Source organism: Pygocentrus nattereri, chromosome 23, assembly GCF_015220715.1.
Source record: "Pygocentrus nattereri isolate fPygNat1 chromosome 23, fPygNat1.pri, whole genome shotgun sequence".
Lineage (NCBI taxonomy): Eukaryota > Metazoa > Chordata > Actinopteri > Characiformes > Serrasalmidae > Pygocentrus > Pygocentrus nattereri.
This window is the reverse complement of record NC_051233.1, coordinates 33259203-33271622: the sequence shown is the minus strand read 5'-3', so window position 1 is coordinate 33271622 and position 12420 is coordinate 33259203. Positions and strand designations below refer to the sequence as shown.

The following is a 12420-nucleotide window of genomic DNA, read 5'->3' as shown; positions in this document are numbered from 1 at the left end:
TGGTGGTGTCCGAGTAGATTAACACATTTAATGCAATAATTAACTAAATCAAAACAGGACATTATATATGATATACATGGTATATATACCTACCTGGTTGGAACGTGCAGCCACTGTTACTCTCACTGGAGGCTGTTGACAAACGTGTGTGTGAGATATATATATATATATATATATATATATGAGAATATTTGTTTTCCACATGATTGTTCTTAGGCTTTGAACTGTGTGTGTGTGTGTGTGTGTGTGTGTGTGTGTGTGTGTAGGAGAAGGAAATGGAGTGAACAGGTTGTTTCAGGATTTTCAGATTTTAAGTCTGATTTGGACTCATCCATGGTGCTTACAGCTCTCTGACCTCAACAAAAGGAACAAGGTGTGTATATGCATCACCCACCCACCCACACTTTTTACTCTTATTTCAGAATCAGCTTATCGTTGACTCTGTGGTTCTCTACTGTAGATAGTCTGGAAAGACTTCATAAAAGCAGTATTTTTGGTTTGTGTGTATTACAGTTAAGAGGGGAAGATGCTGCTCCGGTCTCCACAGTGACTATGAGTGGACTGTCATGTGGGCAGAAAAGCAGTGAATGGTACTGTGTTTGCAATTAAAGTGTTTATTTATCTAAATTTGTGCATATTTATTAATTTGTGTTTGTTGAAAGGTGGGTTTGTTCCTGTATGCCTGACAGTACGCATACAGTCATATGCAAAAGCTTGAAGAATTTCAATTTCCTTGGTCAGGTTACTGGTTTTGTTGGTTTTCTAAGTGGAAATTGAATACTTTCTACAGAGAATGGATCTAAATGTGAATTTGTTTTTTGCAAAAAAAGTTTATAATCACTTATCATATTAGTTACTGCTGTTATTTTCTTAAATAATAATGCAAAACACTCTACATTGGAAAAAATTACAGTCTATTTAATATTTCAAGTGTTTGGGAACCATTCTAGTATTTTAATAGAATATTAGACCTTTTTTGCTGCAAAAATAGTTTTTTATATTATTAAAAATTTTGAAAGTGACTCCAAACTTTTGAATGGTCGGGTAACTTCATGTCTGCACTTCTGCCTTTGTTTCAATGTCAAAAACGACAATAACATGGCAAAAATGTTGTCTGTATGCACAGTTGCCCATGTTCATTAAAGTTGTATGATGTCATATCTGATCGTAAAATAAATAAACATTAATTTTACAGTTTATACATCGGTTTGTCTTTCATGTCTGCTGGATTTGCAGTTAACTAACCAAAACTATTATCAGATTCATTTGTAATACTGTTGATAAAAATAAAAGTAGTCGATAACAAGAATATTCCAGCTATTCCAAGTTTCCAACAAAGAGATGTTACACTCTGCTTTCATTTTATTCTACTGGCCAAAAAAATAGACTACAGCTAATGCAGAAGCATCTCATGCACTGCAGTAGAACAACGTTCATAGCGTTTATTATATGATATTGTAGGAAAATAACCAAGCGTCACCATCACATAATTCTCCTGTCTTAAAAAATTAACAGCCTAAAATTTGGTCTAGAGGCTTTGAGGTAAAGCACTTACTGTTTCTACCTCAAACTCCACCCACGAGCACAGCCATAAGCTCATGAGCCTCTGAATACTCTTACTTTGATGATAAAGGGCCAACAGCTTTTCCTCTAATTCAGATCATAAAGTATCTTGTCCACTACTTGCAAATACAGACATGGTATAGATTTGAAAGTTTATGATCTCCACTTTCTGCATAATTTCTCAGTTTTAATTCAACTTGAATGATTGTTAAATATCAGAACATAACTTCTCCTGCTTGCGCACAATCACATCCCTTTCTGTCTAAACCTCCTCTCTCTCTCCATTATTCAGTGCGGCAGAGGAGAGGAGGAGCGCTGCCAATACTGCGGGACCCTCAGAAGTGGAAGGTAGTGCACATCTTCACGTCTCTTTAAATGTGCTCTTCTTTACGTACATGATATTAAAAGGCTTCTGTCTTTTTTTTTTTTTCTTTCTTTCTTATTAACAACACACAGTGCAGAGTGTGTTCGGCGGGCCACCAGTAGGCTGGTACAGGGAGTTTGTGAATGATGCTGACGCTGCTGTCCTGGAGCATTCTGGGAAATTAGTACTGCTGATGGAGATACTGCACTTGGCTGAACAGTTGCAGAATAAAGTGTGAGCAACACACACGCCTGAGGCCACATTGGCAGGTCATGACCAGCCAAGTGTCTGAAGAAGCACATACTCCACCAGTTAGCATCATATAACCTGCAGATCTAAATCATCACAAACTTGCCTCGAGTTCTTTCTGATGTACTTTTATCTTTGAAAATGGACAATAGTACAGACGGGATTTAGGCTTCTGTGTTTAAGCTGATTTGTTTCCTATCTTATAGAAAGCTCAGAAATTAAATCCCTAGCCAGTGGGCGAGATGCGATGACCTTAACAGTTTATATATATGAGCGTTTTTTTAAGGCAGGTTAGGATTTTTAACATATTAGAATGTCCATCATGTCAGAAATTCACTCTTAGGAATCTGCCTTATTAAATTTTACTGTTAGACGGTCTGGCTTTTTAGGATACCGGTGTTAAAAGTTTACTGTCTGAATTTAGCGATTAGACTTCATGGCTAATGTCATTAATAGAATTTCACTGTTAGAATTGCATGGTTAGAAACTATATCCTGCTATCATTGCACTGTTAAAAAGTGTAGCTTGATAATTTTTTTGTTAGTAAGTGTAGCTTGTAAGAATTTCGCTGTTAGAATTGAACTGTTTAGTTCTCTAGCATGTTAAAATTTCACTGTAGGAAAGTGTAGCTTAGTCAAATTTCTCTGGTTTGTTAATGTCCCAGTTAAAAATATAATTTTACTGTTAGAATTGCACTGTTAGAAACTAGCTTGTTGAAATTTGTCTGTTGAAATATGACTTAAGAATATATGGTCAGTTACAATTTCACAGGTAGAATTTCACTGTTGGAAAGTGTAGCTTGTTCAGCCACGTCTGATATGATCTTATATTGGTTAGATTGTGTAGCTCATTTACTTTCTGTTGATTATTGATGGCCTGGCAGGTGTCTTTTGAGGGCTTTGTCTGGCAGGTATATGCAGTGGCCCCTTAGTGGCCAGTAAATAGTATTATAATGATGTGCTGTGTTTTAACACACAATAATAATAATAATAATATTAATAATAACAGTAATAATAAATAACACTTGTGTTTTGCAGGTTGGTGTTCAGTCAGTCTCTAGTTTCACTGGATCTGATTGAAAAGTTTCTTGAGTTGGCTGACAAGGCAAAGCGAGAGGGAAAGGAATCCCTGTATAAAGGTAGGACACATACACGTACACCCCATATCGCTGCTGTCGGAGCAAAATCTGGTCTCCATTTTTGTCTTTTTCTGTTGCTCCTCACATTGTGTGTAAATTTCATGAAGAATGGACCAAAAGAAACGGCCCAAAATTACTTGGAAAACAAGTAATGGTTTCTGGTTCCATTGACTTGCATTGTAAGTAAAGTAAGTTTTTTCCTTCTCCTGTAAAGTTTTCCATTTTGGAGATACGAGGTTTTGTTCCGACAGCAGCGATATGCACTTTATTTAGTCTGTCACACTTCAGTCTCTGAACATTTGTTGGTTAAATATATAAAGATCAGATCTGTGCGTGCATTATTTGTCCACACTAGGACAGAAGACTTGGCTGCGAGATAAAGATTACTACCGCCTGGACGGCTCTACCAGTGCAACAGCGCGCAAGAAATGGGCTCAGGAGTTCAACAACGTCAGGAACACGCGGTAATACAAACACAGACTCACGTCGTTAATTAATTATCAATCTGCTGTCCAAATGCTCAGAGACGTCTCCAAGATGAGCATGTTTTTCGTCTGTTTGCAGTAACTGACCGTATTAAAGCCTAATCAGGTTTATTTAGAAATGTTGCTCTTCATTTTAAGGAAGAGCCTCCGTCGTTATCTATTTATCAGCGTGACCTTGTGTCCTCGCCACAAATGTCAAAGCTCAGTTTCAAAGAAATGCAGCAGTGCTAATTTCTGCAGTTGGACTCCAAGTATGTTAGCAATAAGCTAATTACAGCTCGCATAAACCTTTTTTGGCCATTCTAGATGAAACGGACATTTGAAGCTTGTGAACGGCGTTAAGTTTATTTTGTTTGAAGCTTTTAACAAACAGTAACACATTTTAGCTTGTATCAGTTTTACAGGGTTTTCAGTAAAGAGTCCTGCTGCTTCCGTCTTCCTTTCCTAACAACTATTTGAGACTATCGCACAGCGAGTGACGCGTCCAGAACTCCAGAATGAAATTGGCTCCAATTATTGTAAATCAAAACATTTTCTCTTGGCCGCTTGAAATGAAGCTGCTTGTTTTGGACCAAAACTTAATAATTACTAATACGTGTTGTGTTGCTACAACACTTTTTATTTTACAGAAATCATTAAGTTTTTTCTGAAGACATGTAGATGGTGTCTGCTGTTAGCTACTAGCTAGGCAAGACTGTTGTCTGCACACCATTTAAGGTGGAACGGGCAAATTTGAATGAGAAGCTGGCGATTGAGACGTGACTTCAGCCTCATAAAAGGTCGAAATTTTACAAGGAACTGTTCACCTTTTGGAAAGGTTTCCTGCCGGAGATGCGAGAAAAGCAGCTGTAGCTGAGCTGAAGCTTAAAGCAGAGTGAAGGAAGTCTCTGTACATTAGCAGATACTGAGACACATTTACAGACAAGATGCTCAAATGGACAAAACGTTGTGGCTCCCAAGGTGTTTTGATTTTTGCTGAAAGGACAAAAACAGCTCTTCGTAACACTTGGGTTGTAACGCCTGTAGTAACTTGCATTCTCTCTCGCGCGCTCTCTCTCTCGCTCTCGCTCTCGCTCTCGCTCTCTCGCGTGCTCTCTCTCGCGCTCTCTCTCGCGCTCTCTCTCGCTCTCTCTCTCTCTCGCGCTCTCTCGCTCGCGCTCTCTCTCTCGCGCTCTCTCGCTCGCGCTCTCTCTCTCGTGCTCTCTCTCTCTCTCTCTCTCTCTCTCTCGCTCTCTCTCTCGCCCTCTCGCTCTCTCTCGCTCTCTCTCGCTCTCTCTCGCTCGCTCGCTCTCGCTCTCTCTCGCGCTCTCTCTCGCGCTCTCTCTCGCGCTCTCTCCCCTCTCTCTCTCCCCTCTCTCTCTCTCTCGCGCTCTCTCTCTCGCGCTCTCTCGCGCTCTCGCGCTCTCTCGCGCGCTCTCTCTCTCCCCTCTCTCTCTCTCGCTCTCAGTGGAAGGCTGTTTCTGATCTCTACAAGGGCCGGCTCATTGGGCATCAATCTAGTAGCTGCTAACAGGGTTGTGGTGTTCGATGCTTCGTGGAATCCTACTTACGACGTTCAGAGCATCTTCAGGGTCTATCGCTTCGGACAGACGAAACCTGTTTATGTCTACCGCTTTCTGGCACAGGTACACACACACACACACACACACACACACACACACACACACACACACACACACACACACACACACAAGGAGTGTAGTCATGATGCAGTGACCTGAACATGGTGATTTAACTGCATCAGTTTTGTAATGTTAGAATCTTTTTTATACATTCTGTGTTTAGGTTAATAGATTCTCAGGTTACAATATACAGGATATTTTTTTAAAAATCGAATTTTGAGACCAAGAGAATCACAAATGAACAGGTATAAGAGCAGATAATTGCACCCCTTGCCTGTTCTGATATGTTGACTTAAGATGTTTATGTGAAGTGGTGATGATGGTGTGGTGGCTCTGGACAGGGTACAATGGAGCAGAAGATTTACGAACGGCAGGTTGCTAAGCAGTCTCTGTCGTCCCGCGTTGTGGACCAGCAGCAAATCCAGCGACACTTCACACACAGCCAGCTCAGCGAACTGTACCGCTTTCAGCCTGACAAGCACCCTAAAACGCACAACAGCCTGGCCTTGGTAAGCGCACGCACACGCACACACACACACACACACACACACACACACACACACACACACACACACACACACACACACACACACACACACACACACACACACACACACACACAGTAGGGCTGCAATTCATTATTCTTCATTAGTTAAACAATTGTGGCTGCGCGAACAAAGTGGAAAAATCTACAATGTTTATTCTTAAGGTAATATAATGATGGTGAAAGGTGATCAAATTGGCTCACGCAGGTCCAGCTGTTTTGGAGTTTGTACGTTGTGAATTTGGAGACGCGATGACACAGGTGAACAGTGTAGAATGAGAATTACGACCGATTATTTGTGACCCGGCGACGCCGCTTACCGATGCCGCTTAGGCTGTTTTGCCTGTTGCCATTTTCTGCCAGATAGTTTTGTCTTGTCTTGTATTGTTTGAAGCTGTAATACGTGTGTGTTTGTCTTGATGTCCAGTTATACGAGTGCTGTGTCATGACACTGTTTTTCCCAGGATATGACACCAGTAGATCTGAGAAATTATGCCACTTGGTCTGATTTCCTAAACAGGTCTTCTGGACTAAGGGTGTTTTTAAACGTGTGTGTGTGTGTGTGTGTGTGTGTGTGTGTGTGTGTGTGTGTAGGATAAGGTGCTGGAAGTGCTTTTAAAGCAGTGTTGGCAGAGCATAGTGAGTTTCCATGAACACAATTCGCTGTTGGACCACAGGAAGGAGGAGGAGCTGAGTGTGGAGGAGAGGAAGGCAGCATGGGAGGAGTATCAAGCAGAGGAGACGGTACACACACAAGTTTACAGTCGACTCTTATTTCAATTAGACTCAACCAAGTCGGTTATATATACAGTGAGTCCAAGAAGTATTTGATCCCTTGCTGATTTTCTTTGTTTGCCCACTAATAAAGACACTATCTTTCTGCACTTTTAATGGTAGATATATTCTAACATGGAGAGACAGAATATCAAGACAAAAATCCAGAATATAATTTTAAAGAATATATTTTAATTAATTTGTATTTCAATGAGGAAAATAAGTATTTGATCCCTCTTGCCAAACACACTCAATACTTAGTGGCAAAGCCTTTGTTTGCAAGCACAGCGGTGAGACGTTTGTTGTAGTTAACCACAAGTTTAGCACACACACCAGGGGAATTTTGGCCCACTCTTCTTTGCAGATCCTCTCTAAATCACGAAGGTTGGTGGGCTGTCGCTTGGCAACTCTGACCTTCAGCTCCCTCCATAGATTTTCGATCGGATTGAGGTCTGGCGACTGGCTGGGCCACTCCATGACCTTAATGTGATTTTTCTTGAGCCAATCCTTTGTTGCCTTTGCTGTATGTTTAGGATCGTTATCATGTTGGAAGACCCAACCACGGCCCATTTTCAGATCCCTGGCAGAGGGGAGGAGGTTGTCCCTCAGGATTGTGCGATACATGGCTCCATCCATCTTCCCAGTGATGCGGTGAAGTAGCCCTGTACCCTTGGCAGAGAAACACCCCCAAAACATTATGCTTCCACCTCCATGCTTGACGGTGGGCACAGTGTTCTTGGGGTCATAGGCAGCATTTTTCTTCCTCCACACATGGCGGGTGGAGTTGAGGCCAAAAAGTTCAATTTTGGTCTCGTCTGACCACAAAACCTTCTCCCAATAACTTGGTTCATCTTTCAAATGATCATTGGCATACTTGAGGCGCGCCTCCACATGTGCTCCCTTCAGCAGGGGTACCTTTCGGGCACTGCAGGATGTGAATCCATTGTTGCGCAAAGTGTTGCCAATTGTTTCCTTGCAAACTGTGGTCCCAGCTGCCTTCAGGTCATTTGCTAACTCCTGCCGAGTGGTTGCAGGACGATTTCTGACCGTTCTCAGCATCATTGCCACCCCACGAGGCGAAATCTTCTTTGGAGCACCGGGCCGAGGTCTGTTGATTGTCATGTTATACTCTTTAAACTTTCTGATAATTGCACCAATAGTTGTTACTTTCACATCCAACACCTTACTAATCTTTTTGTAGCCCATTCCAGCTTTGTGAAGGTCAACAATTCTGACTCTGAGGTCCTGTGACAGCTCTTTGGTTTTACCCATGTTGGAGACTTGAAATCTGTGTGATCTGTCTGATTCTGTGGACAGGTGTTTTTCACACAAGTGATTAGTGAGAACAGGTGGCTTCAGGTCAGGTAACAAGTTGATTGGGAGTGTCTAACTGGTCTGTAAAAGCCAGAACTGCTAATGAATACTAAGGGATCAAATACTTATTTCACTCCATGAAATACAAATCAATTAATATATATTCCTTAGATTTATTTTCTGGATTTTCTTTTTAATATTCTGTCTCTCCATGTAAGAATACATCTACCATTAAAAGTATAGAATGATCATGTCTTTATTAGTGGGCCAACGAAGAAAATCAGCAAGGGATCAAATACTTCTTGGACTCACTGTATATATATATATATATATAATATTCTTTATGTATACATCTTCATATACATCAAATAATTAGTACAAAGCTGTAAAAATTGACAAAATGTTTGACATTGTCTAAAATGAAGAGTTGAGCTGTAGATGACGCTAAAATGACTAAGAAAACTGTTAATGTTATACTTGGTGCTTTATTTTTTTCCAGTATGTTAAATTCAGCAAGGAGCAGAGAAAGTGTGCACTACAGTTTAGAGATGTCATCTTTAAGTTTGCTGCTTGACTCATATTCAGCCCTGAATTGTGTTGTGTCCCCCTAAGGCTGCCGTACAGGATGGAGGTGAGCAGAGTTCATTCAACAGCCACTGGAAGAAAAACAAGCAAGAGGTGAGTTACCTGTGTGTGTGTGTGTGTGTGTGTGTGTGTGTGTGTGTGTGTGTGTGTGTGTGTGTGTGAGGGAGAGAGAGAGAGACAGAGAACATTTTCTGAGTTTGTAGCCCAGAGAAAAACAGGTTTGACCCACAGGACCATCAGAATGATGTCCTAAAGCTCAGCGCTGTCCATGGTCCTGAACTCTGGGGTCTGCTGAAATGCGCTGTCTGTGGTGCTGAAACTGGAAATGCACCTGCAGGCTAAAGCTGGCGGTGCACTTCAAACATCTGAAGAGCTAAATAAAACTGACCTTCTCTTAAACATGCTGGAGCTGTGAGTAGTTTTGTCCAGGAAGCAGCACCGTACAAACTCAACCACAGCGTCGTTATGGCAAAAAGATGTTGAGCTTTAGAATGCAGTTTGAATTTGAAGTACACAGCCAGGTTAAGGCCATTTGATATTAGTGAAGAAAGTGTTTTGAGCTTGTTCGAGATGAACTGTGCCTCGCAGTCAGTCAGTGAGGTTAGCCAGTTGCTGCTGACCATTGCCAGACTGTTTTGTGTGGGGCTGTTTCACCTGATGGCGTTTGAACAGGACTCCTTTGTCTGATGCCCCGTTTTGTGCGAAACTACTTTGCTTTGAGGAACATTAAGCAGAGCAAATTGTCACCAACCATATTTTTCATAATCAGCGGTTTCCGTGGCATAAAACCAACATGGTTGCAGATAAGTGTATGAAGTGATTCTAATATAACGCTAATACTCCACAGCTTCATAGATGTTTGATTATATGAAACCTTCCAATCAGCAGAGGTGAAGAGAGCTGTACATGAATCTAAAATGACTTAGAAAACATTAGAACGTCAGGAATGAAACTGTAAGATAACACTGATGTTTTATGCTGTATTTCTTTCATTTTTCTGAGTATGTTAAACTCAGCAAATAGAATTTATGCTGTAAAATGTACAGATGATGTCAAATGTAACTGTGTAACTTTCACTTAGAAAGGCAACAAAACATGTCATTTGGAAATGTTCAAACGTTTGTATTTGACTGTAAATACGTGTATGCAGTCCTCTCTAACTCGGAGTTCCCGATGTGGTTGTGTTTGTAATCCTAAATTTCCTTCAGGATCAATAAAGTATCTATCTATCTATCTATCTATCTATCTATCTATCTATCTATCTATCTATCTATCTGTCTGTCTGTCTGTCTGTCTGTCTGTCTGTCTGTCTGTCTGTCTGTCTGTCTGTCTGTCTGTCTGTCTATCTATCTATCTATCTATCTATCTATCTATCTATCTATCTATCTATCTATCTATCTATCTATCTATCTATCTATCTATCTATCTATCTATCTATCTATCTCTCTATCTCTCTCTCTCTCTCTCTCTCTCTCTCTCTCTCTCTCAGGCCTCTGTACAGGAAGGAGGCCAACAAAGGTTCTTCAACAGCCTCTTTCAGAAATCCAACAAAGAGCTGGAGGTAGGTCACCTAATAGATGGTGCTTTCTGTGGTTCTGAGCTCTGGGTTCTAGACTGCTGAAATTGCTGTCTGGCAGTGTGACAGTACTTTAAACTAAAGAGCTAAATGAAACCGAATTACTGCAGAACACGCTGTTGTATGTACCTTTAAAGAGAACTCCATGTACTTCTCAGCTCTGCTAGAATCCTACTTAGTGCAGTGGACCAATCGGGGGAGGTTTTGGAGCAACAAATAGGTTTATTCTGGAAGCGGCCCACCATAAAAAGTGAAAGTCATTTTGGCTGAAAAGGCTTCAAAAAATGTTCTGTTCTCTTTAATATTCATCAACAAAACAGTGTAGTGATGATGATAGACGAGCAACAGTGTCAGTCGATGGAGGAGTTTGGAAGATCTGTTGGATCCAGATTTAACATTTCTTGAAGGAGTATTTGAAAGTCACATGTGAAAGCAATAAAAACCAAGTTACAGCAGAGAAGACTGAATGTGAGTTGATGTCGTATTGAGTACAGTGGATTTACCAGGAGTTATTTTTTTCTCTGGCGTTCCAGGCTATGTTGAGGAAAGGCCGCTTGGACCTTCAGACGGCTCTGCAGAACATTGAGTCCCGGAGTCCGGACTTCTTCATAAGTGAAGTGGTGAGTTTGGGTAAATGTGTAAAAATAATCCTTTTTTTTCCCCCCTAACCAGTAAAGCGCCTCATAACGTTGCAATAAATAGAAACATAACAGTAAAAGTGAGACAGAAGTCTTGTGAAGTTTGGGTATAATCCAATAATAATAATAATAATAATCCAACTAATAACAATCGGAGTTTAACACGTCCAGGTACACGCCTCATTCAGAATAGACGAATCCGATTGAGGCCTTTCGGAATACAATTTCGTGTAACGGACGTCCAGCTTGTGCGTCTCAGAACGCGACGTCTTCCTCTCAGCCTTCTTTAATAAGGACATGTGAAAGATGTTTTCCTGCGTCTGACGTCATTTTAAAGCAGGTAAAAACAAAAGCTCTGCTCACTGCTGCTCACCTCTGGACTCGCGTGATGCTGGTTGTCATGGTAACGTCTACACGAAGTGGTTCTCTGCATATGCGCGTCATTGTGGACCTGATTACTTGTGTGAGGGTAAATGGTGATTTTCATCAGATTGTTGAGATTGTTCTGTGCGTAAATCGGTCTTAATCGTGTGTGTAGATGAAGCACAACCCTTCGCTGAGTGGGGAGCAGATGAAGCAGAAGGCTCTCCAGGCTCAAATGAGCTTTGAAAGAGAGAGACAGCGCAAGATTGAGAATTACCAGCGCAAACTACAGGCTCAACAATCAGTACGTACACACAACACCTGCTAGTGCGGTGGCGGAGTTATGAGGCAGTTCACACTGAACACTGAAGCGTTTGATATTATATTTGTGTTGAGGCTTTTGTGGTCAAATGTGTGTTGAGATGTTTTTTTTTTTCTTCACACCATAAAATGAATAATTTGTAAATGAATGCATGAAGAAATCAATAATTGGTGGGTGGCTTTGTGCTGTACTCTACACTCCTGTGACCTTACATATCAACCTAATGCACCAGGATATTATTAAAAGCCCACTGTGAACGAGCCATATTGCTTGGTGGAAGAATTGATTACTTTGATTAGTATTAATATTTAATGAATTATTATTGAGTGTTTTTGTATCTTGTTGTTTTTGTTGCTGTTTTTATCCGCTTTGTATTGTGTGTAATTACACTCCATAGGCATGGAAAATCACAAAAGTATAATCAATCACTTCTTGACTCCCTCTTTATATCCCCTTTCCCTCTCTTTCCTCCATTTGCGCTCTCATTCAATTTTTTTCTGAATATTTAGCCTGTAATCCTACCAGTACTTTACCTGTATTGCATAAATATAAATTTAATCTCTGTCTCTCCTGGTTGTTTTCTCCCAGCTTATTCTGGGTACACAGAAGATTCTGGCTAAAAGAACAGCCTCTACCTCTCCCTCTGCTTCTACTTCTACCTCTACCACCTGCAGTTAATGAGGGTGACTGTTTACTCTCTATTGTTGTGGCCTGTATATTACCTGCTTTCGCAGAATTGTGTTAATTACAGAGCTGTCGAAGGTAATTTCTCTTGTAATGTAGTAACAGCATGTAAATAACGTGATCAGTTGTTATCTCCATGTTATTTTTCTAGTTTGACCCCTCTGTAGTAGGTCAGACTGAAGCCCAGCTGCATGTTGTG

The 12420-nt window shown here is 40.8% G+C and overlaps 1 protein-coding gene across 4 annotated transcripts in view; it reads left to right on the top strand.

The window, feature by feature from the left end:
- Positions 1-12420, top strand: part of LOC108443772 (transcriptional regulator ATRX-like) — a 66467-nt gene that overhangs the window by 51926 nt on the left and 2121 nt on the right. For 2 of the 4 annotated variants that reach the window (XM_037533233.1, XM_017724625.2), the window contains exons 24-37: positions 267-373; positions 514-590; positions 1856-1911; positions 2020-2161; positions 3214-3314; positions 3670-3778; positions 5247-5424; positions 5763-5930; positions 6560-6709; positions 8666-8731; positions 10128-10199; positions 10748-10834; positions 11391-11519; positions 12126-12220. In XM_037533233.1, coding sequence (XP_037389130.1) covers positions 267-373; positions 514-590; positions 1856-1911; positions 2020-2161; positions 3214-3314; positions 3670-3778; positions 5247-5424; positions 5763-5930; positions 6560-6709; positions 8666-8731; positions 10128-10199; positions 10748-10834; positions 11391-11519; positions 12126-12215 — 1532 coding nt within the window. In that variant the 3' untranslated portion in view covers positions 12216-12220. The remainder of the gene's footprint in view (positions 1-266; positions 374-513; positions 591-1855; positions 1912-2019; positions 2162-3213; positions 3315-3669; positions 3779-5246; positions 5425-5762; positions 5931-6559; positions 6710-8665; positions 8732-10127; positions 10200-10747; positions 10835-11390; positions 11520-12125; positions 12221-12420) is intronic. The other 2 variants (XM_017724627.2, XM_037533234.1) reach the window with 2 other exon arrangements.